The sequence below is a fragment of the Cynara cardunculus genome (assembly GCF_001531365.2).
Source record: "Cynara cardunculus var. scolymus isolate 2C chromosome LG 9, CcrdV1, whole genome shotgun sequence".
Taxonomy (NCBI): Eukaryota; Viridiplantae; Streptophyta; class Magnoliopsida; order Asterales; family Asteraceae; genus Cynara; species Cynara cardunculus.
Genome location: NC_037536.1, coordinates 2,772,591 through 2,800,447, shown reverse-complemented (window position 1 = coordinate 2,800,447; position 27,857 = coordinate 2,772,591). Strand labels below are relative to the sequence as shown.

The 27,857-nt window shown below is 36.5% G+C and overlaps 1 protein-coding gene across 1 annotated transcript; it reads right to left on the bottom strand.

Moving 5' to 3' along the window:
- Positions 1-13,980: 13,980 nt before the first annotated feature.
- LOC112517981 (protein odr-4 homolog) lies at positions 13,981-27,501 on the bottom strand. The gene is made up of 11 exons (XM_025125457.1): positions 27,347-27,501; positions 27,045-27,272; positions 20,474-20,569; positions 19,481-19,569; positions 19,268-19,396; positions 17,629-17,749; positions 16,877-16,961; positions 16,674-16,792; positions 15,978-16,129; positions 15,246-15,342; positions 13,981-14,436 (listed from the first exon to the last, which is right to left on the bottom strand). Exons 1-11 carry the CDS (start codon positions 27,425-27,427, stop codon positions 14,134-14,136), a joined length of 1,500 nt encoding a protein of 499 aa, XP_024981225.1. The 5' UTR covers positions 27,428-27,501; the 3' UTR covers positions 13,981-14,133.
- Between the last annotated feature and the right edge of the window lie 356 nt (positions 27,502-27,857).

Genomic DNA, 27,857 nt, shown 5'->3' with positions numbered 1-27,857 from the left:
CCAATATGCATGTCTGCGTAGTACATGGAGAGCCTTTCTATACTCTATATGAGACAAGCAAAGGAAATCAGAGGCTCTGGGTAGTACATGCAGATATATAACTCTTACTCAAGACAAGTACAGAGCCTTTATGAAGCTCTGTATGAAGGACGGAGGCAGGGTCAGAATGACCCCGTAGCACCTGTAAAACCTCTGTTAAGCTCTGTATGAAGAACGAAATCAGGCTTCAAGGACACAAGCGTAAAGAAAGTTTCCARAGATTAAGACGGAAACTATTCAGAGTTACAAGTCTGAAGGCCATCTTCGGAGTAAGAGACAAAGCTCTTTCTCAAGACTTAAATGCAGAACCTCTGTGCAGCTCTGCATGAAACACGGAGTCTGGTTCAGATTGACCGCATAACACGTGCAAAACCTATGTTAAACTCTGTATGAAGGACGGAATCAGGCTTGACAAACACAAGGGCTAAGAAATCCTCTAGAGTTCACGACAGACAATATCTAGCGTTGTAAGACTTCTAAATCAAGACGACCAATCTGGCTACAAGTGTAAAGTTCTTTTCAAGAGTTAATTGCTAAAATTAGCCAATGCTACAAGTTTATTTAAATTTTCCGCTGTCTTAGAAATAAACCAACTTTTGATAATGATTGTCCTTGACTCTTATTAAATGAGAAAAACTCTGGACATTAACTTTGAAAGAAAACTCAGAACATTAACTTTGAAACACAAGAATTCGGAATTCTATGGGGGCCGTAAGTGAAAATTGTGTTTTAGGCGGGAAAAATCAACAACCGTCGCCAAGAAACATGACACGTGTCCCCAAAGTTACTTATATATTAGTATTTTATATATATATATATATATATATATATATATATTACCTTATAAACCAGATATTTCAAAAGTTTTAAAAACAATTTATAATACAAGTTACCAATACACATTAACTTTTATTTTCATGTTCCCAAAATACTTTTGACACATTTCACTCATGCATTCACCCTCTCATACCTCTATGTCTTCTCCTCATTCCCCAAGGTGAGATTCAAATTGATATTTACCATGAGTTATTAAAAGTTCTCCCATTCAATTGTTCTCGATCTCTTGATTCTTTGCTCTTGGTGTAAATCGAGCACGTTTGTAGAGTCGTTTAAATATATTGAATTTTAAACTGCCATACAATTTTTTTCATCGATAGACTGTTATTGGAACCATAACTTTTATTTATTCAAATTGTATTAATATGTAAAGACCAAGTGTAACTTATATCATCGTTAAATCTTCTCTAATTCACTTTTGAAACTTCAAAATCGTTAAAATTCACGGCTCCAGCCGCATCGCGCGGGTACACAACTAGTATATGTATGTATGTATGTATGTATGTATGTATGTATGTATGTATGTATGTATGTATGTATGTATGTATATATATATTACAAACGGACTAGTCACACACGACGACTGATAGAGTCCATAGCACACAATCACGTCATAATACAAAAGGCCGAATAGAAAAGGAAAACGATTAGTATTCATCTTATAGTTCAAAGAAAATGAAATATAAGAAACAATGTCGGTACAGTTTTAGATAGTTAAGGGGAAGTGTCGGTTGCCCTCGATCACGTCCATAATAGAATTAGAGACAAGATAAGCATTTAATATGATTAGTATTCATCTTATAGTTGAAACAAAGTGAAATAAGAAACAATGTTGGTACAAGAAGTGTCCTCTAACATAACTTAGGTTTTTAAAACCAAACCATAAAACATCTTATCTAAAAACGTTTCAACAGGTTGATACAATGATTTTAGGCGTTTTATCAACTTTTTTATGACGCTTTTAAAATCAACTCTTGTTTTAGCTATTTTATTGGACATTTTCAAGAAATGTCGTATAAACCACTTCTGTGTTTATTGGACACTTTTCCAGATAGTGTCCTATAAAATAGTTATTACGACAAATTATTTTATAAGGGTCCTAAAAACATTTTATAACACTAAAAAGCGGCCTATTAACTCTTCTGGATAGGACGTTATTTGGTTTGGTACTATAAACTTAAGTCATATATAGTATTATTTTTTTTACGATGATTCTACATTTTAGGCGTCCAAGAAAATCAAATCTGTAGTCTCTCACGGTTCTAAGAAAGGAAAATATATGAAACAATCTTGGCAGAGAACAAAGTTAAATAGAGCACATACCTGTATTACAATAGGCTAGTCGCACGAGTAACTCGAAGTGTCGATAACCTCAATCACGTCCATAAAATAAAACAAATAAAACAAATAAAATGCAATATGATTAGTATTCATCTTATAGTTCAAAGAAAGTTAAAAAAAAATAAGAACAATGTCGGTACAAGATTTAGATAGTAAAAAGGATCACTGACCTTAGTTACCACAGAACCAACCGAGTGACGAGACGGACGAGAAGCTAACCCACGATCATGTCGAGTAACCAAAACACGAGATGAACACGTAAACCGATTACTATTCATCTCAAATTCTAACAAAGGGAAATACATGTAACATCTTGGTTGAAGACAATGTTACAAGGAATACATACCTCCTATATTACAAACGGACTAGTCGAACAACGAAGTGGAAGAGTCGATTGCCCTCGATCACGTCCATAATACAAGAGACAAAATAAACATTTAATATGATTAGTATTCATCTTATAGTTGAAAGAAAGTGAATATAAGAAACAGTGTCTCGGTTGCAGGTTTTAGAAAGTTAAAAATATTACTAAACTTGGTTTCAAAACGACGATACTGAACGACCAAACGGTGGAGAAGATAACCCACGATCATGTCCAAAAACCAAAACACCAAACGGATAAGTCAACCTATTACTATTCATCTCACTACAAAAAACTTGGCTTTTTTAGGACTCCTAGATTGTCTAAGCGTCTTAATAGAATGATTTACATAACTTAGGTTTTTAGGACCAAATCATAAAGCATCTTATCTAAACACGTTTACATAGGTTTATACGATGATTTTAGGCGTTTTATCAAGTTTCTCATAAACCACTCTTGTGTTTATTCGACACTTTTCGGATAGTGTCTTATAAAATAGTTATTATGACACAGTATTTTATAAGGGTCCTAAACACATCTTAAAACACTAAAAAGCAGCTGATAACTCTTTTTGATAGGACGCTTTTTGGTTTGGTACTTTAAACTTAAGTCATATATGGTATTATTTTTTATGACTATTCTATATTTTAGGCATCCTATAAAATAAATTTGTAATGTCTCACGGTTCTAAGGAAGAGAAATATATGAAACAATCGTGGCAGAAAACAAAGTTAATTGGAGCACATACCTATATTACAATAGGCTAGTCGCACGAGCAACTCCAAGTGTCTAACCCTCTCGATCACGTCCACAAAATAAATGACCAAATAAAACGCAACATGATTAGTATTCATCTTGTAGTTCAAAGAAAGTGAAATATAAGAGACAACACCCGTTCAATTTATCGAATGACCAAATGGAGGAGTAGATAGCCCACAATCATGTCCATAAAGCAGAATACCAAATAAACATGCAAAATGATTAGCATTTGTCTTATGGTTCAATGAAAGTGAAATATAAGAACAATGTCGGTACAAGTTTTAGATAGTTAAAAGGATCACTGATCTTAGTTACCACAAAACCAGCCGAACGACCAAACGGACGAGAAGCTAACCCACAATCATGTCGAGGAAGCAAAACACGAGATGAACACGCAAACCGTTTACTCATCTCAAAGTTTCTAAGAAAGGGAAAAACATGGAACATCTTGGTTGAAAATAATGTTTCAAGGAACACATACCTATATTACAAACGGACCAGTCGAACGACGAAGTGGAAAGGTCGATTGCCCTCGATCACGTCCATAATACAAGAGGCCAAATTAACATGTAAGTTGAAAGTGAAATAGAAGAAACAACGCCAGTTGCAAGTTTTAGAAAGTTAAGAAGATCACTAACCTTAGTTACAAAAGGACGATACTGAATGACCAAAAGGTGGAGTAGATAACCCACGATCATGTTTAGAAACCAAAACACCTACGGATATGTTAACCGATTATGATTCATTTCACTACAACAAAACTGGCTTTGTAGGACTCCTAGATTGTCTAAACGTCCTAATAGAATAATTTATAGGGACTATAACATTATAAAAATGAAAAGTTAAGGACCAAAAATGTATAATTTCCAAATTTGGGGAAAACCACAAGGACCGAAAATGTAAATCTTTATTAGCGTGAACCCGTTTTGAAATTTGCCGCTATCTTTTTTTTCCATCTTCTCCAATCTCCCCCTGCTTTTTTTTTGAAGTTTTTACAGAAGCAACCAGACGATGAGAAAAGAAAGGACGTGGTTTCAAAATGGCAAAAAGACGTGGTTTCAAAATGGTAGCAACTACGGACGAATCCTTGGAGTCACTTCTCTTCGATTTCGATCAGATACACAATGTACTGCCTTTTGTAACACCCCAAAGTCCAAAGCAACGAACTAGCCCAATAACTTCGAATACAACTTAAAACCAATGTGGAAGTTATTGGTAGCCCACTACTTGAGACTCATAAGAAGTTAACAATTCTCACATTCTATCAATGTGGGACGAGTTGTTACAAACTACCCCACTTAAACTCCTGACGTCCTCGTCAGGCTGACGCCAGGCTTATCCACAATCTTCCTCCTTGTCATCGGCGATATGGGATTTGCCTAAGATGTTACAAACACCCCCTCTTGAGGACTCATCATACCCGATGATGTTTGCCCCACCATCCCGATGGTACAAAGATCGGCTCTGATACCATTTGTAACACCCCAAACCCAAAGCAACGAACTAGCCCAATAACTTCGAATACAACTTAAAACCATTGTGGAAGTTATTGGTAGCCCACTACTTGAGACTTATAAGGAGTTAACAATTCTCACATTCTATCAATGTGAGACGAGTTGTTACACCTTTAATCTTCAGCTTCAGATCAATTCAATTCAAATCTAATTATGATTTGCTAAAACCTAAAATTCGTATTCATATATGTAGGATTTCTGTGAAGGAATGGTTAAGATTCAATCTCTTCAATCAAGCTGCAAGTCCGAAATAAAGAAGCGAGAAGCTCTTGAATTCACCACCAACACTCTCAAATCAGGTGTGTTTTTTGATCTTAAGCAACTTCGATGGTGATTTATTACACTCTTAGGAAATTAGAAAGCAATAATTCCGATACTACGATCAATTTAAAAAAAAAATTATTGCAATTTGTTGATTCTATTTTGTATTTCTAGTTATGAATTTTATTAAGATCATAAGAATTATTTATACGGTGATTATACATTGTGAAAGTGATATCTGATCCTCCACATTTTAAAATATGGGAGGGGATCAGAGAGATTTATTTTTTGTTATTTGTAATTCTGAGGGTGGTGTGAGACTATTGTTTTATCTGTCATTAATCTGTGAGCTTCCATTGTTGATAGCTCTTGTACTGATCAGTTATTTGGCCTCAAGGAAGTGGATTTAAACTTGAAGCTACATAGTTTATAGTAAACATTTAACTTATATCTACTTCCAGAAAATGAGAGCATGATGAAGCTGTTAATTTGTAGGTTGGAAGTTTAGCTTCCATCCCACATTGGTAGAGAATTATTTTCTAGAGAAGCTTATAAGGCTTTTTCTAGAAATGAGCTTTGAACATGTTGGTGGACTCATGGTGAGGGTCTTGAGTGGAAGACCCAACACACATGCGTGCGCGTGGCCGTGGCCGAGACCGCAGGATTCCCGAAGGTGGCGCGAGGAGAAAGATAATTATTAGTTTTAATTTGGATAATTATCGGTTTTAATTTTGAAATTAACCAGATTTACTTAGTATTTGAGATAATGGTTAGTGGAGAATTTTTCTCCACCATTATCTCCGATTTTTGGAGAAAAATGTGGGTGCATTTAGGGTTTCACCCAATATTTATACTGGGTTGAAGCCGTATCACAAAACACTAGAAAAAAAAATCTGATATTTCCTCTCCATCGATTTCTGCTCCCGAGTTCTACTTTCTCTCTATTGTTTTCTACATAAATCCTACTCTATATTCGTTTTGATCGTTGTTCATAAACGAATCGCCTACTGCATCAAATCCTGGGGCTTTGCGACTAGCAGACTAACAGCGTGTTAAGAGTGGTCGTATAAAACCTTAAAGGACAGGTTTTACCGTGCAGTTTATCATCCAAATCGACAAAGATTTAAACAGGTTGTTTTTATATTTCTCGCATTGTATTTAATTTCCTGTACACTAAGTGAACAATTCTGCTATTACCCCTTTCTTTCATTGAATCTATCGCGAAGGATAGATTCAATCTGTGTGAATTGACACATTTGAGGTGTTGGTGGGTCTGAATATTAAAAGGTTTAAGTTTTGTCCGTTATATAAATAAAGTTTTATAAAGATTAAATCTCTATTTAATTTTTATCTATCTTATTGGAATATATTTTTTCAACAATCTTTAAGGTTTTATATCAAATGGAAACCGGAAACTATCGTATTCTCAATCAAGACATGATGAAATTGGAGAAGTTTGACGAGTCGAGTTACACTCGTTGGACGGACAAAGTGAAATTTATGCTCATGGTGGTAAAACTCTACTATGTCCTGGACCCAAGCCTCCCTCCTATTCCCAAAGATCTGGTCCCTGAACCAGGAAAACAACCGGATCTTTAAAGAATTGCTGATTTGAAAAAGCTGAGAATGATCCGCAAGGAAGAGGAAACTCTTGCTTGTGGACACATTAAGAATGCTTTGTCAGATCGTCTGTATGATCTGTATTCCCCGATTATGTGCCCTAGAGAGTTGTGGAAAGCCTTGGAATTCAAATACAAGTCACAAGAAGATGGCACCAACAAATATCTTGTGTCTCAGTATTTGAGATTCCAAATGGTTGATAAAAAACCAATTCTTGAGCAAGTGCATGAGCTCCAAGTTTTAGTAAACAAACTGAAAATGCTTTCTATTGTTATTCCTGAAATTTTCCAAGTACGGGCAGTGATTGACAAACTGCCTCCATCTTGAATTTTTTTTCTAAAAGAATGATGCATAAAACCAAAGAGTATTCTTTGGATGATTTACTAAAACACCTTCGTATTGAGGAAGAGGCACGTAATTGGGAAAGGAGAGGCAAGTCTGTGATGAAAGGGTAAGGGAATGGTCGGAGGGCCAAACAGGAAGTGGAACTTGGGTCCACAAAAGAAGAGTTTCAAGAGATTTGGTAGTCAATCGAACCAAGGACAGAAGTTTAAGAGGGTCGGAAGATGTCACGTCTGCGGAGAGACGAGACACTATGCTCGTGAATGCAAGGACAGAAAGTCCGGACCTCCTGCTGCCAATTCTTTTGAGGGGATTCAACACCTTGTGGCGAATCTCCATATGGAAGAGATTGACATGATCTCAGAGGCCTCCACGAGAATTATGGCTGTAAGAGGTGGCTGGTACTTAGACTCTGGAGCCACTGTTCATGTTTGTGACTCTAGGTCCAATTTTGTTGAATATGGACTAGTTCAAGATGGGAAGCAAGTGATAGTTGCTAACAACGGTCGTGCGGATGTCGTAGGAATGGGTACCGTGCTATTAAAGTTCACTTCCGGCAAGACCGTCACTCTCCAAAATGTACTTCACGTGCCTTCCATTAACAAGAGCCTCGTCTCTGCAAGCAAACTCGATGAAAACGGGTTTGGAATAAATATAGAGGCTAGGAAGGTCGTGATTTACAAGAGGAAGACATTTATTGGGAAGGGATACTACTAGTTGGGTATATATCGCCTTAATCTGAGTGAAGATGGTTGTGAGGAGGTCGAAACGAGTGAATCAGTATGAAGTAATGTGTTAGCCACGTCTGATTGTGTTTTAAATTTTTCTGTTTCCATGGTTGAAAGTGATGTAATCCTTGACAGTTTCAATAAATTTGCTTCTTTGGATTATTCTGTTTGTTCTGTTTCTTTATGGCATAAACGTCTTGCGCATACAAATGTAAAAAATATTAAAAAGATGCATAACAAAGGATTAATCAAAATTGATAACAAAGCGTTTGGAAAATGTGAAACTTGTGTAAAATCAAAGTTTACGAAGAAACCTTTTTCTTCTGTTAAAAAGGACACATCAATTTTAGAGTTGATTCATTCTGATATTTGTGAATTAAATGGAATACTTACCCGAGGAAGTAAAAGATATTTCATTACTTTTTGTGATGACTTCAGTCGGTTTTTACAGGTTTATTTGTTACACTCAAAATATGAAGCTTTTGAAGCTTTTAAACTCTATAAAGCTAAAGTCGAAAATCAACTTGAAAAATGGATAAAAATACTTCGATCAGACAGAGATGGTGAATATTTTAATAGAGAATTTGATATATTTTGTGAAGAGAATGGTATCAAACATGAACGGACCTCACCATTTACTCCTCAACAAAATGGCTTGGCGGAACGAAAGAACTGAACCCTTGTTGAAATGGTCAATTGTATGTTGAACCAATCAGGGTTGCCTAACAATCTCTGGGGAGAAGCCCTGTTGACGGCTTGTCATATTCACAACCAAATCACTAGACGTGTGATTCCAACCAGTCCATATGAGCTCTGGAAAGGTAGAAAACCAAATTTGAATTATCTAAGGGTTTGGGGATGCGTTTCATACTATAGAACTCCTAATCCAAAAAGATCTAAATTGGGAGCCCGTGCTATTAAGAGCATATTCGTTGGATATGCAGTAAATAGCAAGGCTTATAGATTATTGGATAAAGAGTCGGGAGTTATAGTATAATCCAGAGATGTGTAGTTCTTTGAAGATAGGTTTTCAGATGATGCTAAAAAATCAGAACCAACATTGGCCTCTAATCCCTCTTGTTCATCTCGTGCTAGTTCCAAAACCTCTATAGAGGCGAACGAACCACAAAGAAGTACAAGAGTGAGAAAAGAGAAAAATCTGGGAAATGACTTTTTCTCGTACTTGGTAGAAGGGACACAAAAGAAAGTGACAAGAGAGTTCATTTTCTCTATTAGTACTAAAGAGGATCCTAAGACGTTTAAAAAGGCCATAACTTCAAGGGATGCTCCAATGTAGAAAGAAGCCATAAATGATGAGATAGACTCCATCTTGGGTAATGGAACTTGGGTGCTGGCAAATTTGCCAACAGGGGTGAAACCCATTGGTTGCAAGTGGATATTCAAAAGAAAGATGCACCCTGATGGTTCAATATCATCCTTCAAGGCTAGATTGGTGGCAAAAGGATATAGACAGAAAGAGGGTGTCGATTATTTCGACACTTATGCTCCAGTTGATAGAATTAGTTCCATTCGAACTCTCATAGCAATTTCCGCCATAAAAGGACTGTATATTCACCAAATGGATGTAAAAACAACTTTCTTGAATGGCTATTTAAACAAGGAGGTTTACATGGAGCAACCTGAAGGATTTGTAATACCCGGACAAGAGAATAAAGTGTGTAAGCTTGTTAAATCTCTATACGGGTTAAAACAAGCTCCTAAACAGTGGCACGAAAGGTTTGATACGTCTATCACATCTTTCGGGTTCCGACATAATGGGGCTGACTGGTGCATCTACTCAAAATGCACGAGAGGGTACACTGTGGTAATCTGTCTTTATGTCGATGATATGTTGATCATCAGAACCAATCTAGATGGTATTCTTGATACAAAAGGGTACTTATCCTCGAACTTTAAGATGAAAGATCTTGGAGAAGTAGATACCATCCTTGGGATAAAGATCAAAAGGYCAGYATCTYAAATCTCTCTATGTCAATCTCATTACATAGAGAAGATACTGACAAAGTTTCAACATTTGAATTAAAAAGAGTTTAACACTCTGTTTGATTCAAGTGTGAAACTCGATAAAAATACTGGTAGAGCAGTGGCTCAACTAGAATATGTTAGTGCAATAGGATGCATGATGTATGCAATGCATTGCACTAGACCGAATATTGCTTTTGCTGTGAGTAGACAAAGTCAATATACCAGCAATCCGGGTTCAAATCATAGGAAAGCAATTGACGGAGTATTGGGCTACTTGAAAAGAACCCAAGAACTAGAGTTGACATACTCTACGCATCCAGGAATCTTGGAAGGATATTCCGACGCCAGTTGGATAGATCACTCAAGTGATTCTAAATCCACAAGTGGGTGGATTTATACTCTTGCTGGAGGGGCGATTTCTTGGGCGAGCAAGAAACAAACGTGTATCGCCCATTCGACCATGGAAGCCGAATTCATTGCTCTAGCGGCAGCGGGCAAAGAGGCCGAATAGATTAGAGATTTGTTGACAAATATCCATTTATGGCCTCGACCGACTCCTTCTATTCCTATGTATTGTGACAGTGAGGCCACACTGTCAAAAGTATACAATGCTGTATATAATGAGAAGTCGCGACACATAGGTCTCCGACACAACTACGTGAGACAACTTATTGATGATGRTACCATAAGTATTATGTTTGTCAAGTCTTGTGGGAACTTGGCAAATCCACTAACCAAGCCTCTGACGAGAGACTTGGTAGGGTCAACCACCAAAGACATAGGTCTGAAACCACACAGAATCAGTTAGTGATGGAAACCCAACTTGGATATAGTGCTCCTATCTACCAAGTTTAAAGGGTAACAACAAGTCATTTGACTGATAGAAGGTACTATCAAATGATAGATCCATGTATGGTGAAAGATAGTACGGCATTGTCGAGAACAAGGATGAGTTAAGCTCTTAACAAAGTTTAGAGGCATCTTAACAACGAAGATGTTATAGAACTTTGCCTATATGACTTAGAAGTGGTGCCGCCTCAAAAGAAGAGTAGTTGTTTCTCTTTTAGTAAGTCATGAAACAGGGTTTAGCGCATGGCCATATTAGCGCTCAGTGAGAGAGCAAGGTTGATAGTGATGTGTGTAAGTAAGCCGAAGTGGTCGCAAGATTCAAGGTTTAAATCCTAAGGATACCATTGGATTGATCCCTTCTTGCATACTTACATTAAACAGGGTTTAATCTTAGTGACACTACTGTAACATTATCTACAATGAATGTCATAAAACTTTCCAACCTGGTGGGGGATTGTTGGAAAATTTGTAGGTTGGAAGTTTAGCTTCCATCCTACATTGGTAGAAAATTATTTTATAGAGAAGCTTATAAGGCTTTCTCTAGAAATGGGCTTTGAACATGTTGGTGGACTCATGGTTGGGGTCTTGAGTGGAAGGCCCAACACACACACACGCACGTGGCCGTGGCCGAGCCGCGGGCGCAGGATTCGCGAAGGTGGCACAAGGAGGCGCACTTTGCACTTCGCACGCCTCATCGTAGCAGAAGGAGCCTCGCCCCGAGCTCCGAGTAATTTTTTGATAAAAATTCGTGAGGAGAAGGATAATTATCAGTTTTAATTTGAATAATTATCGGTTTTAATTTTGAAATTAACCAGATGGACTTAGTATTTGAGATAATGGTTAGTGGAGAATTTTTCTCCACCATTATCTCCGATTTTTGGAGAAAACCGTGGGTGCATTTAGGGTTTCATCTAGTATTTATACTGGGTTGAAGCCGTATCACAAAACATTGGAAAAAAAACTGATATTTCCTCTCCATCGATTTCTGCTCCCGAGTTCTACTTTCTCTCTACTGTTTTCTGCATAAATCCTGCTCTATATTCATTTTGATCATTGTTCATAAACGAATCGCCTACTGCATCAAATCCTGAGGCTTTGCAATTAACAGACTCACAGCGTGTTAAGAGTGGTTTTATAAAAGGATAGGTTTTACCGTGCAGTTTATCATCCAAATCGACAAAGATTTAAACAAATTGGTTTTATATTTCTTGTATTGTATTTAATTTCCTATTCACTAAGTGAACAATTCTGCTTCTACCCCTTTCTTTCATTGAATCTATCGCGAAGGATAGATTCAATCTGTGTGAATTGACACATTTGAGGTGTTGGTGGGTCTGAATATTAAAAGGTTTAAGTTTTATCCGTTATATAAATAAAGTTTATAAAGATTAAATCTCTATTTTGTTTTCATCTATCTTATTGGAATATATTTTTTCAACAGAAGCTGTATACAAAATCTATCAACAAACTGGCTAATCAGGTGAAGGACGTGAAGATTGTGATTTGAGGTTGAGTGACAACGGCAACTGCAATTCTAAATCGCTTCGTTTGCATGTAATGGTTTCAATTTGATGAAACAGCTTGAGCGTTGGAATAATTATCGCAACTTGAAAGAGGAACTGATAAGAGTGAATGTTGAACATACCAGGAAAGATATTGTAAGTGATTATTCGCGTAACTGAAACCATATCCATATGCTGTCTTGACATCCTATTTCTTTGCCTTAGATAAATAAACAAATATCTAAAACACATACCCTTGAGGTAATAGATACTTTGTTCATTCCTAGAGCATTTGTGGAGCTTTTTCATTGAGATTTTCCCGAAAAAGTCAGACTTGCATGTAAAAACCGAGCTTATAACTGCACAAACAAAAAGGTTTCACAAGCTTATTTGGCCAATAAGTTCCATTGTGAATGCTCTTAAGTAGAAGTAGAACTGAGCATTATTAATTCATAATTGATAATCCGTCTTGTTTTTTTTTTCCGCATCAGTCTAATAACCTTGAACGAACTCCATATGCATTTGGAAGCATATAATATTTATATACGACAAATACGCATGCAAGCTTCACATTGGTAAAGTTTGAACCCTAAGAGCATCTCCAACCCGCTGGTATTAATAGTCAAACTTGAGGGATCATTTTGTAATAAAAAGAGTTTAACCTGTGTGAGGAGTATGCACGTGTATTGGTTGTATATATGCTTGGAAAACATTTGTAGGATTTTTCTTGCATACACCTCACGTTCGTCTTTTGTTGGAGTGAAATTGTGTGAAAATTGGTGTAAGAAATGGGATTTTGTTACAAAAAAATCCAAAATCTTTGGGTGGTACCACAAGAAGTTCAAAATTGATGCATACGTTATTAGTGACGACACATTTGGTTTTGCAAGCAGGAATTCAGAAATGCAATGAGCCTGCTTAAGCATGATTATGAGAGCAGAATAAAGTACCTGGACGTTCAAATCAAGTGAGTGTTCACTTTTATAAACTGTTTTCTTAACCAATCTTATATATTTAACGTAAAGCAGAGATTCACTAGCTCAGAAATCTGCGAATGAATCAACTATTAGTCAACTCCACCAAGATTTAGTTGCACATAAGAACCATGTTGAAGCTTTAGCAAAAAGGTTGGACCGAGTTCATTCTGATGTGGAAATGACATGTGAGCTTCTACGTATTTCTTTGAACTTTTAAGACATCTACATCATTCTGTAGGGCTTATAAATGTGATGCTTTTTGTCCTAGATCAACTTGAGATGCAAGATTTAAAGCATCGTCTTATGATGGAACAAGAAGAAAAAAACGGATTGAACAGGAAATTTGCAGATTCTAGAAAAGGAACGTGAGTGTGTTACATATACAATAATAAAAGATTTACGAAAACAACTCTCCAAAAAGCTCAACGGAGGTGCTCGAATAGTGTATATACCGACACCGTTCATTGATCATGTAATCTGCTTTCTTTAGTCATGGTTTTTCTATAACAATACTGATTAGCAAAACAAGATTGTCTGAAAACAAACAGGATTTGAGTTCCGATCTACATGTTGGAACCCAATAAAAAATGAACCCATCTGATCCAATTACCCATCCACTTCACCATCCAATTAGTAAATATATATAATTAATAACATTTTACGATAGTATATTCAGTTCATATATAGCATGTCACTTTTTAATAGAAAAATATAGAAATAACTGGTTGAAATGATCAATTAATTGATCGAAAATCGGATCCATGTTAGATGGATTCGATTATATCCAATGAACAATAAATAGAAATATCAAAAAAATGTAACCAACATGATTGCAAAATATCATAACAAAATCCAACATCCAATGAATGATTGGATCATGTCATTGATTTTAATCAAAGATTAAAAGCACATATGTAGTCTACAAAGGCCATGCAACTATACTAACAATGTTATTTAATTCCAATTCACAAAGATAAGGTAATGGGAAAAGAAAAACAAAACATTTAACAGAACCATTCATGGCCTGAACATAAAGATCATGACACCTACTAAAACAGAGAGAATAAGAACCAACAGTGCAGCCATGATGCTAACATTACTCGACTTTTTAGATTGCTCTTTAGCAACTGATTCGTCACCTCGGCTGTTGTCTAAGGATGATGGTCGGAATTCTGAGGACAACGGCGCCATTGCTGTCTCCCAAAAGGAACCGGTGGAAAGTGTTATAGAACTTGTGGATTCTGCTTCTGGCTCCAAAATCATTGATGCATCGATTGGAGCCTCCATCGACATCAATTCAACACAATGGTCTCTAAGAACCTGACAAGCAGAATTCAACAAATAATCACTTGTCCGAACTAAAAATATATTTAGAAGCAATTCATGCATCTCCAACAGTTTCTTCATAAATTCTTTAAAAAGAAAATTAGATTCAACTCCAACAATTTCTCCATCTTGGAGATTTTAATATTAATTATATCATTAAAATGTTTAATACCCTACAAAATTACAAACAAACTTCTCATAAAATAGTAACTTCATCTTTATGTGCTGTCTCCTTCAAAATAAGTAGAAAGCAATTGGTGTATTTTGCCTCTCCCTCAAAATTTAATTTCGGAGATCTTTCAATATCCTCCAAATTTGAGGAATATTATCATTGCTCATCTTTTCTTCATTTTGCATAACATTTTAAAGATTCAGTTAGAGCAAGAAAAAATCCAAAATTCCCCAGTTTTGAGATTCTGTTGGAGATGCTCTAATCAACTTGAGTATTACTGTACATTTTTCATTTAAACCAACCATCATTCTTGCAAGAATGATCGATCATAGATCTATTTGAAAATGTATTTGGCAGAAAGATCATTGTATTTACCACTTCTTGTCCATAATCACTCTCTTTAAAAAATGTAATGTTGATCTTTTTGGATGTTTGCAAGAATGATAGTCTATTTGCAACAAAAAGCCAAGTACAAATAGTTAAATAAAGTCCCGCTCAAAATATATGGAAGAACCAATTCACACAAGTCGTAATCCTTCTCAAAATGGACACTAACTGACTTGCGTGGGTTAAATTTAACAAAACCAAAACTGAGAATATGGTTCTTTTATAGAGTGTTAAAAATACAGACCTCAAGTGTTTCAGAAGGTTGTATGTAGTCGCATATATATGTATCATCCAGCCAAGGAACAAAAACTCTTCGAGGGAAAGAAAGACTGCATTGTTTTCTGTTCACAAAATAATCAACCAACATTGTTAGAAATTCAATTCATATCATGTCAACAGAAACTGTACCAATAATTGCGAAATATTTACACATCCTACAAAGAGCTCAGCAGCTTATCCATGGTTGTGTTACGGCACTAAACTTGCAAGATGTCTATGTTTAGAGCTATGTCAATTTCATTAACATCATTCTTCCATCTTCAAGTCTCCAAATTTTTACACAATTTTAAATAGGTTTTGATGATTACAAACGCACTCAGACAATTGTTCTCAGAATAAAAATGGCGATACTAGAAACTGATGCAATATCCAGTATGTCCCACTCAAAAGTAGGGTATGTATAATTTATATGTTTATGTATAATTTATATGCATAGTATAATGTAAATGTATGAGTGCATTTGCAATTGCTTCTGCTCTTGCAATTGATGATGATGTCTTTTTTGATGATAAATGCCTCTAATATTAGCCGATAAAGATTGCGATTTTAACCAACCATCAGTATCACTTATCAGTTATCAGAAGTTGACAAGTATTAATACACAAATCTAAGTGAGAACAGTAATCAAAGAAAACTGGTTGAATACCTTTAGTTGCAATCAATTAGAAACACAAGCATAGCATAACTACCATCTGACCTCAATAACTGCAGTCGAAGTTGTGAAATAGGCATCTTAGTTGAAGCTTCCTTGACTAGATCCCCACCAACATCTGCAACCGAATCCAATTGTCCATCGGCCTCATCACAGATGATATCTAATCTATCGTGTAGGCTTGAAATAATGTCTCCCTAAGCACAAATACAACAATATGCATAGTTTCAATGGAAAGCCCAACTCCAACCATAACACCAATTTTAAAACATCAAAACGGTGATAAAATTAGCACTATTTTTAACGTTTTCATTCCAACCACACTAAAAATATCACAAAAAAAACAAAATACCACCAAAAAAGTATCACTATAAAACAAAATACCACAAAAAAAACGTTTCGTGAAGAGTATCCTACAATTTGGTGATTCACTGTTCATTAACACCGTTAACCACAAGGGTGGTGCCTGATTGGTTTGAGCTTGCCTCCAAAGGTCAAAAGTACCAGGAGGTCCCAAGTTCAAATCCAAGGAGAAACAAAAATCCCCTTGTGGCCATAGAGGTTCAAATGCGGTGACTCCGGGCTATCTGCAAAGCAGGTGGTCGCCCTGGGATTAGTCGGCTCGCATAGCGGGTTGGATATCCAGGTTAATCAAAAAAAAAATTGCGTTATACAATTTGGTGGGAGATGGCCTAAGAAAAACCAAATAAGTAGTAAGAAAATAGTATGTATATCTTATACCTTTAGATCAGCCAAAGCTTGTGAAATTGGTTCTTTAGAATTTGAGTATGCGAAGGAACAGAGAGTGCCGGTAAAGGCCAGGATACCAACGACCTCTTTCTCCTCCTCTTGACTGTACGCTTAGAAAGATAATGGTGAAATGTTAAGTGGAAAAAAATGGTGGGGAGAGGCAGAGTAGGATTAATTTGGTAAAGCTGAAATACCTTGAATAGATGTATGTTGCATGAAAGGTATAAGAAATTCAACTTCATGCACACTATCAGCTACAAATTGCTCATCCACATTCACCTAAACAAATTCAGGAGACAACTTTTCAGTTAAGCTTCAAAATTCTCGTGTCCTAATAAATCACACATGCCATGTTACATACACACACACACACACACAGAGGAGAACCTCAAAAATGTTAAGAACCGTGACAACCAATGAAACATGTGTTATTTCATCTTGTGAACAAACGATACATGTCTTTATTATGTCGTAGAAACCAATAATATTCTAAAATTAATCATCAAATTTCAGTCATGCTTTAAAATTGGGTTAACATCCTTAAGTTTTTAAAATATAAAGAAAGACTAACCTATAAAATTAAAATTAATAAATCAAAAAAGATGAAGAAAACAAATCACATGGAAAGAGAGTAAGAAAAATAAAAGTCTTAAGAGAGAGAAAAGGGAGGAGAGGTTACTATTTTTTGGGAAAAAGAAGAAAAGGTTATTAGTGAAGAGATAACTTTACCAAATCGAAAATGCATATATGGTTAGCTTATACAAAAAGAATTGCAAGTATAACGTTAGTCGGTGCAAATAGAGGAACATCCAATGTGTGTGTGCAAGCGCTTTTCTTCAACTTTAGTACAAAAACTAAAAGAACAAAAGATGCAACAACATTTAAGCAATAAAACTCATGATTGCATTTCGAAGGACGATGATTTTTAATGCTAAAAGATGCATACCAAATTTCCATCAATTAAAGCCTTCGCCCCCTTAAGTTCTTCAGCATGACTTGATATTACTTGACGAAGAATTTCTGCAAACTTTCCAGAACTTGAAACATTCTCGTGGAATATCGGGAACCTGGGAAAGCACATAGTAGATTGTTAGCGACGAGAAAGATCAAACATATGAAGAAGATAGAGGATTTACTAACAAAAGAAAGCAAGTAGCATATACTAAAACGAGATATAGACTACACTAGAAGATATATTGCCTCCATCGCAGAAGAAATGTCCACGTTTCTATTTAAATATGTCTCAAAATAAGTGTCATCTTTTATAAATAAATAGATATAATTTACTAAACTTTCAATTCTACCCTTAATTATGTTGCACAAATATTTAAGAATTGATGAGATGGAGAAATTCATTAATGGATTAATTATACATTTCTTTAACTCTGCTTTTTTATTAAGGGTAAAATTGTCGTTCAGTTGATTTAGAAGTATGATAATTATATTTTTAAGACTGCAATTTTTGTTGTGAACACTTACTTTGGGACGGAAGGATATAATGAGGTGGTATTTCAAATTAGTTGCACTTGCACCCTTCAAAATAAACTCAAGAACCGAAATGGAAAAAAAATTATAGGACCTCAACAGAAACTGGTTACAACCCTCATCAGACCGTTAACTGGGCCATAACCACAGAACAAATTTGATTTTGTGATTAGAAACAAAGAGTCTCCCGAATTAAACCTACATAATGCAGCATGCATTCTGAAACAGTAAACATGTTTCCCTATAGAGTAGTTACACGGCCTCATGGAGGCAATTTTATTTACATATAAACAAAAGAACATGCATAACCTATGTGTGTGTATCCTTGCATTCTAGGTCAGGAGGAAAAACATGAATTCCATATGCTATAAACCTCTTGATATCTAGCCTAATAGATCATAAAAATAATGATCTTAACCATTTTTTAGAAGAACTTGGACAAAAACTTCTATATTCGCTATTCACGGCATAAAACACACAAGCCAGAAATGCAGCGATCTTTTTAAGAATGCCTCGTGACTCTAGTTCTAACGATAGAAACCCAGCTTTCACATATAGATGAATAAAATGCAGTAGAAGAGAATAAAACCAAAAAGTTCATCAAGCCCCAAAATATGTGAATATAATGTGGCTTTCTTCTTCTTCTTTTTTTTGAATCAGTGGTTTGATAGACAAATCACTACTCCCTCCGTCCCAAAATATGTGCTAGACATTTCTATTTGAGTTTGTCTCAAAATAAATTATCGCTTTATACTTATAATTTATTAAATTTCCAATTCTACCCCTAATTGTGATGCACGGATATTTAAGAGTTGATGAGATGGAGAGAGAGAGAGAGAGAGAGAGTTTGCCTCTATCATTAAGAGTAAAATTGTCACTCAGTTAATTTAAAGTGTCATAACCAAACATTTCTTAAACTGTGTTTTTTATGGTGGACACTTATTTTGGGACTGAGGGAGAATTATTTAAGATCGTTCCATATCATATATACCAAAGCAGTAAAAAATTGGTCCCACTTATCCACATTAATTTATTCTGCACAAGCCTTGGCAAAGAAAATCATTCAATAAACAACAAAATACTAATTGATGTAAATTTACCTTATATCAAAATTGTAAATGCATCTAAACTTCTGAAGAGTAGATAAAGCTCTTCCCATTTTGAAATCACAGGGCCGTAGGCTACTTGAAGTTATATTTGAAGACAATGAACAATTTCGACATGTCCACCTAAGCAACATTATATGATGCCTTAGTAATAAAAGAACTTGGTTCATTGGAATGAAAGAGGTAAAGGGAACATATGTAGTTTACCTCCTTGGACTATAGCTTATGTGAATAAGCAGCCTCTCATCCCAATCAGACTCTCTAAATGGTGCTGCATCTGCAACTCCTTTTACAGTCTGCATAAACAAGTCTCATCAGTATGTATGCGTACATACAGACGCCTATGCATATAGCACCTAAAAGATCGAAGACCTTACATTTAAATAGAAATCTTAACTTAAATGATGCACAATTCTAACTCACTACACACCTCAAGGGGGCTTTTAACTCATACCCACCATCAATATGGGATAGGATGTTATATATATATATAGTGTGTGTGTGTGTGTGATGTTCAAAAAAGGACCCCAAAGAAATGGAGAACGGGAAACCCATCATAACCGTTGGATCTAAATAATAGATGGCCCAAATTTGAATGCAGCTATAACCGTGGAGTTAGTTACAGAAAGATGTACCCCCCCCTCCCAATCGATGGGTGATGGAGGGTTCCCGTTCTCCATTTCTTTTTAGGGTTCCCCCTTGAACCCACCCCTATACATATATACATACACACCTATATATATATAGAGAGAGAGAGAGACTAGTAAACCAAATTCATGTTTTCCTTTTACTTTTTAAAACATAGAGACTCAATATTGGAAAAAGAAAATTAAAGATTCCCCTATTATCACCCAATGCCATCCCTAGAAACCACCACTGAAATTTCACACATGTTTTAAAGATGATTGCAGCTTTTGGGATTGCAACAACACAGATAGCTAATCCAAATATTTGAATCGAGTAATGTGATTTTGATTATTAGTTTTCCTATTTCGCATGAATAAGATGCGGCAACCGAGCAGAAGACACCCTGTATGAATTCTCACATCCAACACTAAGGTAACCTTCAGAAAAAGTGAAGCATTTTCAACCCCCAAGAGAGAGAGAGAGAAAGAAACTAACAAATGTGGCTTGCAGCAAAAGTAGAAGTAGACAGAGTTTAATTTTTAATAAAATGAAGAAGTGAAATAATATGTAAACCTGGCAAAGGACTAAAGTGGAATTCTTGAACAAGCTTTCATTCATCCATATGTAAATGCCAACTACCTTCATGCCACCAACTAGCATTCTTGAAACCTGTTCATTCCAAAGGGAAACACAAGCATAACAAGTCAAGTAGTGAAATTAAAGTATCCTTTTCCCCTGTAATTAAAACGCTTAAGATGACAAGTCCAAAAAGGCATAAACCACACACGCAGATTCAAAATACTCAATTCTATAACAGAAATGGGAATATGTATCATACAACATTCAAACATACATCCCATTCAGGAAATCCAAATAATATATTGTAAATAAACCCGATAATCCAACTAGAAGAATTGAGGTAAATTATAGGACTAATATTTTCCTCTAGAACATTCAAATTGCTCAATTTTATTTTACCATTTCTGCCCAGGGGGGGACAGCCCAATGGGCCTTTAGGGGCCTTGGCCCCTGTGCTTTTTTTTTCTAGATAGGCTGAATGCATGGGACATAAGCTTGTGTATTACTACAAAAATTCAACCGGCCCCTCCCCTCTTGATCCAGCGACGACGAGAGTACTAGCCTACGAGAAGTCGAGAACGCAGACGACAGCGGAAGCGGACATCGACGAAAGTCACGAGATGACGAAGACGACAGGCAGGCCGCAGGCGACAGCACCACGGCAGCGACGACAGGCAGGCGGCAGTAGGGGAGGAATACAAACTTTCCAACCATAGGGGCCGGACCTAATATATTTTAAAGGTACCAAAAATACATTGTCCAAAGTTATAATGTATAACTCTAAAACTAGACGTTAAATATAAACATGTCAAACATCGCTAATCAAAGTGGAACTCGTCGATCTTTCGCGACCTTGAAGTCTTCCACAATTTCCTCCAAACTAATCTTTTCAGCTACTTCCCTTTCGATAAACAAAAGTAACGAGTCATTTAGAARCTCATCATCCATTTTATTCCGTATTCTTGTTTTCACAATATTCATTGCTGAAAATGATCTCTCGGTGGTAGAAACTAGAAGAGTAAGTAATAGACTTATCAATCGATAAATAAGATCAAAAGTGGTTTCTCTTCTAGTCCTTACCAACCATTGACCCAATTCTGCAATAGATGTCAATTGCTTATAATCTATATGTTGAACGACATCAATAGCATAATGTTGAAGTTGCATTTTCAGAATTGTTTTCTCATGATCACTGAAATCTTCAGGATAAAACTTCTCTACAAGTTGTCGTACATCAAGACTTCTAAAAGTCTCATACGCATTTTTAGGATCTAGAGTTGAAGCAAGACGAAGCATCTCCATGGAACCATCACTGAAACGATGATCTAATTCCATTAATTGACAATTAATTGCTTCATAAAAGATATCCACTCGGTAATGATGCTCAAGTGTATGATCACTATGCCCATTATGAGCTCGATTCCCTCTGCTAAAGTAGGAAGAAGACAAGTCAGGAATATCTATGTTACGTACCTGACAAGAAAACAAGTCGAGAAGAAGACAAGTTAGGAAGATTTACTTGATAATGATGTTCGAGTGTATGATCATTATGTTATGTACCTGACCAAATGACTTAACAAGGCAAAGCAAAGCATCCCAGCTTTCATCTTTCATTAGTTGCAATAACAATTTGGTATATGCAACTAACCTCAATGAGTTAAAAATATCTTGATCTTTCCTTTGTAAAGCTTGACAAAGTAAATCAATGATTTCCATTATTTCTCTTACAAGATGCAAGACAAATATGAACTCAAATGTCGTCATAGCCTCATATGCCGAATCTGCATCTCCTTTGATTGGCCCAGTTCCTTCCTCAAAAATTTTGAGCAAAACCTCACAAGTKGGACTGAACATCTTGATTAGGCTAGAAACTGATTTGAGATGAGAACTCCATCTAGTATCTCCGGCTCGTTGTAATGTACCAATTTGATTGAGACCTCTACCGGTCTCCAATTCATCAACAGAAATCAAGTATGCAATTTGCTCGACTTGTGCATCTCGTAGTTGGTCGATGCATTTAGAGGAAGCACTAATAACATTGACAACAAAAGACAACGTTGTAAAAAACATACGCAGTGCTACAACTCCTTGAGAGGCGGCCATTAATGCCAATTGCAACCGATGAGCAAGACAGTGAACATAATATGCGTATTTACAATCTTCCATAATCAAGGCTTGCGAACCTTTGAACTGACCTCGCATATTGTTTGCACCATCATACCCTTGTCCATGAATAGACTTGACATCAAGGTTGTAATGTGACAACAAAGAATAGATTCCGTCCTTGAGCGTTTGTGTTGTAGTGTCACGTACATGAACAAGTCCACAAAAACGCTCTATAATGAAGCTCTCTTTATTAACAAATCTCAAAACAAGAGACATTTGTTGTTTATGAGACTCATCCCGTGCTTCGTCAACAAGTAAACAAAACCTTTGACCACCAATCTCCTCACAAATCATTTATCTCACCTTATTTGATATAAGATTCAAAATTTCCTTTTGAATCGACGGTGATGTATATGATGCATATTTGGGAGCACGACAAAATAACTCTTTAAGCTCGGTGCTGAACTCACTAAGTGCCTCCAACATTTCAAGAAAATTCCCTCTGTTAATGGAATCTGACTTTTTGTTGTGGCCTCTAAATGCAACTGCTTAAAAGGCACACCAACGGACGCAATAAATAGAAGTTGTCAATCTTAATCTGTTTTTCTCACGCTCTTCAGTTGTGAACTTCTCAAATACATTTCGTATATCTTGCGCCTCATTAAATAAATGATCYCATCCCTTTTGTGCAACATTGTGGAAAGATGTACAATCGGTTCCCATATGCATCATGAAGCCACATTTTTTCCCACCCACCTTTTTCCAATTTCGAAACCCATCTATGGTAAATGCTTGTTGACCGTAGTATCCGAGCCCAGATAGCTTGTTAAATAAAAAACAAAGGAAACAAGATGCTGCATCCAAGGTCTTTGAATATTCAATCCAGGGATGTAACTTATACCAAGAAGCTTGAAAGCTATGTTTATAAGTTTCTGGTCCAGATTTTGGAATCATAGAAAGTCCTTGTTTTCTTTCGGCCTTTAACCTTTAGGTGTTGTTTATTTGGTTGTTTCTGCAGTTGGAGTTTCCTTTTTCAGTGTTTATCTTGTTTCCTAGTTCTCTGTTCTGAATTTCCTACTTTCTGTAGTTCTGTAACCTAACCTGCTCATCTGCATCTGCATCTGCTGCTGCACTTTTTGTTTTGAAATCAAAACCCAAAGAAAAAACAATATGGTTGTTGGCCTGTTGGTTGTTGTTGTCTTTGAAATCAAAACCTAATTTGTTCTTGAAAAATATTTAAAATTCCATATTTGATTGCAAGAAAGGGGGCCGGGGGTTGCAGTGGAGACAATAATGATGGAAGACAGTAAGAGGACCTTAGACTGTAATTGGATCAGGCAATGTACACAGTACACTGTTTCTTGCCTCTATAGCACCTTGTTTTTCTTTGATCATAAAGATTGTAGGATATGATGAAAGAGATTGCATATATGGCCTTCCTTCTTTTCTACTTTTGTCAGCTTAGAGAGTGATTTAGGTCTAAATTTTTCTACTTCTATGGCCTTCCTAATCTTGCTGATGGTGGTGATTTAGCCATTTAGGTGATTTATTAGGTCCAAATTTATGTGGAAATTAAGGTCTAAACTCTAAAGTTAGGTGATTTAGGTCTAAATTTATGAATTGAAATCATACCATCTAAAACTAAAACTGCTATGTCCCTTATTTACATTTGTTTTAAAATTAAAACTGCTAAATATGTTCCACATCACATGTAGATGAAGATGAAAACTCAATCTACCATTCATGGGTTTTTTAAAAGAAAGCATGCTAGTTCTTCTTCTCAAGATCCCGAAGAAACAACAAATGTAGATAATACCCCTGCATCTAGTATTCCGCCTATTGAAAACCCTTGCAAAAAAGCTCAAATTGAAAGTAATGATATTGATCTGGGTACACTAGAACGAGACCCTGTTTTGCGTCATCAAGTTTATGATTATCCTATCAATCAACAAGATACAACTCGACGAGCTTACATGAATCTTGGTCCTCTTCAACCTACACTTTCTATGTTTCCAAAATCTGGACCAGAAACTCATAAACGTAACTTTCAAGTTTCTTGGTATAAGTTACATCCCTGGATTGAATATTCAAAGACCTTGGATGCAGCATTTTGTTTCCTTTGTTTTTTATTTAACAAGCTATCTGGGCTCGGATACTACGGTCAACAAGCATTTACCATAGATGGGTTTCGAAATTGGAAAAAGGTGGGTGGGAAAAATGTGGCTTCTTGATGCATATGGGAACCGATTGTACATCTTTCCACAATGTTGCACAAAAGGGATGGGATCATTTATTTAATGAGGCGCAAGATATACGAAATGTATTTGAGAAGTTCACAACTGAAGAGCGTGAGAAAAACAGATTGAGATTGACGGCTTCTATTTATTGCGTCCGTTGGTGTGCCTTTCAAGCAGTTGCATTTAGAGGCCACAACAAAAAGTCAGATTCCATTAACAGAGGGAATTTTCTTGAAATGTTGGAGGTACTTAGTGAGTTCAGCACCGAGCTTAAAGAGTTATTTTGTCGTGCTCCCAAATATGCATCATATACATCACCGTCGATTCAAAAGGAAATTTTGAATCTTATATCAAATAAGGTGAGACAAATGATTTGTGAGGAGATTGGTGGTCGAAGGTTTTGTTTACTTGTTGACGAAGTACGGGATGAGTCTCATAAAGAGCAAATGTCTCTTGTTTTGAGATTTGTTAATAAAGAGGGCTTCATTATAGAGCGTTTTTCTGTACTTGTTCATGTACGTGACACTACAGCACAAACGCTCAAGAACGAAATCTATTCTTCGTTGTCACATTACAACCTTGATGTCAAGTCTATTCGTGGACAAGGGTATGATGGTGCAAGCAATATGCGAGGTCAGTTCAAAGGTTTGCAAGCCTTGATTTTGGAAGATTGTAAATACGCATATTATGTTCACTGTCTTGCTCATCGGTTGCAATTGGCATTAATAGCCGCCTCTCAAGGAGTTGTAGCATAGGGAATTGAGCTCGTAATGAGCATAGTGATCATACATTTGAGCATCATTACCGAGTGGATATCTTTTATGAAGCAATTAATTGTCAATTAATGGAATTAGATCATCGTTTTAGTGATGGTTCCATGGAGATGCTTCGTCTTGCTTCAACTCTAGATCCTAAAAATGCGTATGAGACTTTTAGAATGTACGACAACTAGTAGAGAAGTTTTATCCTGAAGATTTCAGTGATCATGAGAAAACAATTCTGAAAATGCAACTTCAACATAATGCTATAAATGTCGTTCAACATATAGATTATAATCAATTGACATCTATTGCAGAATTGGGTCAATGGTTGGTAAGGACTAGAAGAGAAACCACTTTTGATCTTATTTATCGATTGATAAGTCTATTACTTACTCTTCCAGTTTCTACCACGACAACCGAGAGACCGTTTTCAGCAATGAATATTGTGAAAACAAGAATACGGAATAAAATGGATGATGAGTTTCTAAATGACTCGTTACTTTTGTTTATCGAAAGAGATGTAGCTGAAAAGATTAGTTTGGAGGAAATTGTGGAAGACTTCAAGGTCGCGAAAGATCGACGGGTTCCACTTTGATTAGAGATGTTTGACATGTTTATATTTATCGTCTAGTTTTAGAGTTTTACTACGTTATAACTTTAAACAGTGTATTTTTGGTACCTTTAAAATATATAATATATTAGGTCTAGCCCCTACGGTTGGAAAGTTTGTGTTCCACCCTGTTTCTGCCTTGTTATTATTTCCATATTCTCGACTGTCATATTCTTTAACAGGTCCCAAAACTAGCCTATAATACATAACAAATACGCTTTAAGCCTTTAACTAACATGGGATCTTGGAGAGCCAAAATGATCAAATTTTTCTTGGTCGAGCAAAAAATAATTTTTTTAGATATGGGGTGCATTCGTTGAAGGGATAAAGGTAAGTGGTAAATTTTTAGTACTCCGTCGATTCATATGCATACATTAGAAACAAGATCAATGAGCACATAGAATTTTATTAGGCTCCATTATTTTAGCCTATTTTCTCTGTTTCTAATCTGTTTGGGGTTCTATCTGCATACACCCAGACCAAATGAATGAATCTTAAAACTTCAATGAGAACACACTTATTATTTTGAAGAGTAATGCTATATAGCTTACAGGGTACATGCTTACAGGGTAAGGCGTAAAGGGCATACGGCTTACAGGGTACGCGGCTACGCGCACATTTTCAGCCCTCAAAATAATTTGTTGGTAATCGTCTTTTGGTCCGTAGCCGCCAAGTGGGTAAGAGTCTTCTTCCTCAATTACTGGGCAAGATTACTAGGTAAGGTAAGGTAATTCTTGAGTGAACACAAAACCGACAGTTGTAAGCCAATAAGTTCATCTATCCACCCAAAATAAGATATTGATCCATGCTATTACTTAACGCAGTAGTAGGTTGAAGATATGGAAGGAAACCTGACGAGCATGCTCAGCGACCCAATCCTTATCAATGGACAAAAACGACGATGGCGATTTGGATTTTGGTTTTGACTTTGATCCTCCTTTCTTCTTATCATCATCATCATCTTTGCTCTCCGTGATCCAAGAAGCTGCATCTCCGGCATCATTCGCCGGCGTCGGAACTAAATCAAACACAAAACCTCTATCCAAACTCGTACTTATCTTCCCAATCACTAACCCTACCTGTCAAAATCCCCACAGCGTCAACACTGTACACATACATACACATAGCCTGAGAAGAAGAGAGAGGGAGTCACCTGGCAGGAAAGACGGGAATCGCTGAGGCTGTCTTCGATGGATTTTAGCCGGATTTCTTCGCCGACCACCGCTTTCACCATCGTCGCAGTGGGACTGATCAAACACCAGATAGTGCAAATGCTGACCAAACCGGTTCTGCTCGGTTTCGTTTTTGAAATGCAATTAATTGGGCTCAATATCATGCTTTATATTGGGCTTCCAGAGATGGCGAAAATGGGTCCGACCCGGAGATATCAACTTAGCACCGGACCGGAAGTAGAGACCGCCAAATATCGGGTCCCGTTCTAAATCGGTCCCGATTCTAAACGCCTATTTGTGATCGGTCCAGGTCTAGGTCTCGGCCGTGACCAAAGACTCAAAGTCTAGTCAAGGTTAGGGGTGCTCACCAACCCGGCCAAGTCAATCTGATGTAACTTGTCGCATAGTTGATACAAAATTAGACCAAACAGTATCTGTTGGCTTGAATTGGGTTGCGGAATTTGAACCCAACTCACTTTGATGAACCCGATG

What these genes read in the sequence shown, in the direction of transcription:
- LOC112517981 (XM_025125457.1), bottom strand. Translation starts at nt 27,427, where the DNA reads ATGGTGAAAGCGGTGGTCGGCGAAGAAATCCGGCTAAAATCCATCGAA. An exon ending in ATAAGCTATAGTCCAAGGAG is followed by an intron (nt 19,397 to 19,480) that starts GTAAACTACATA and finishes AATGTTGCTTAG; the next exon opens with GTGGACATGTCGAAATTGTT. An exon ending in AACCTTCTGAAACACTTGAG is followed by an intron (nt 14,437 to 15,245) that starts GTCTGTATTTTT and finishes TCTGCTTGTCAG; the next exon opens with GTTCTTAGAGACCATTGTGT.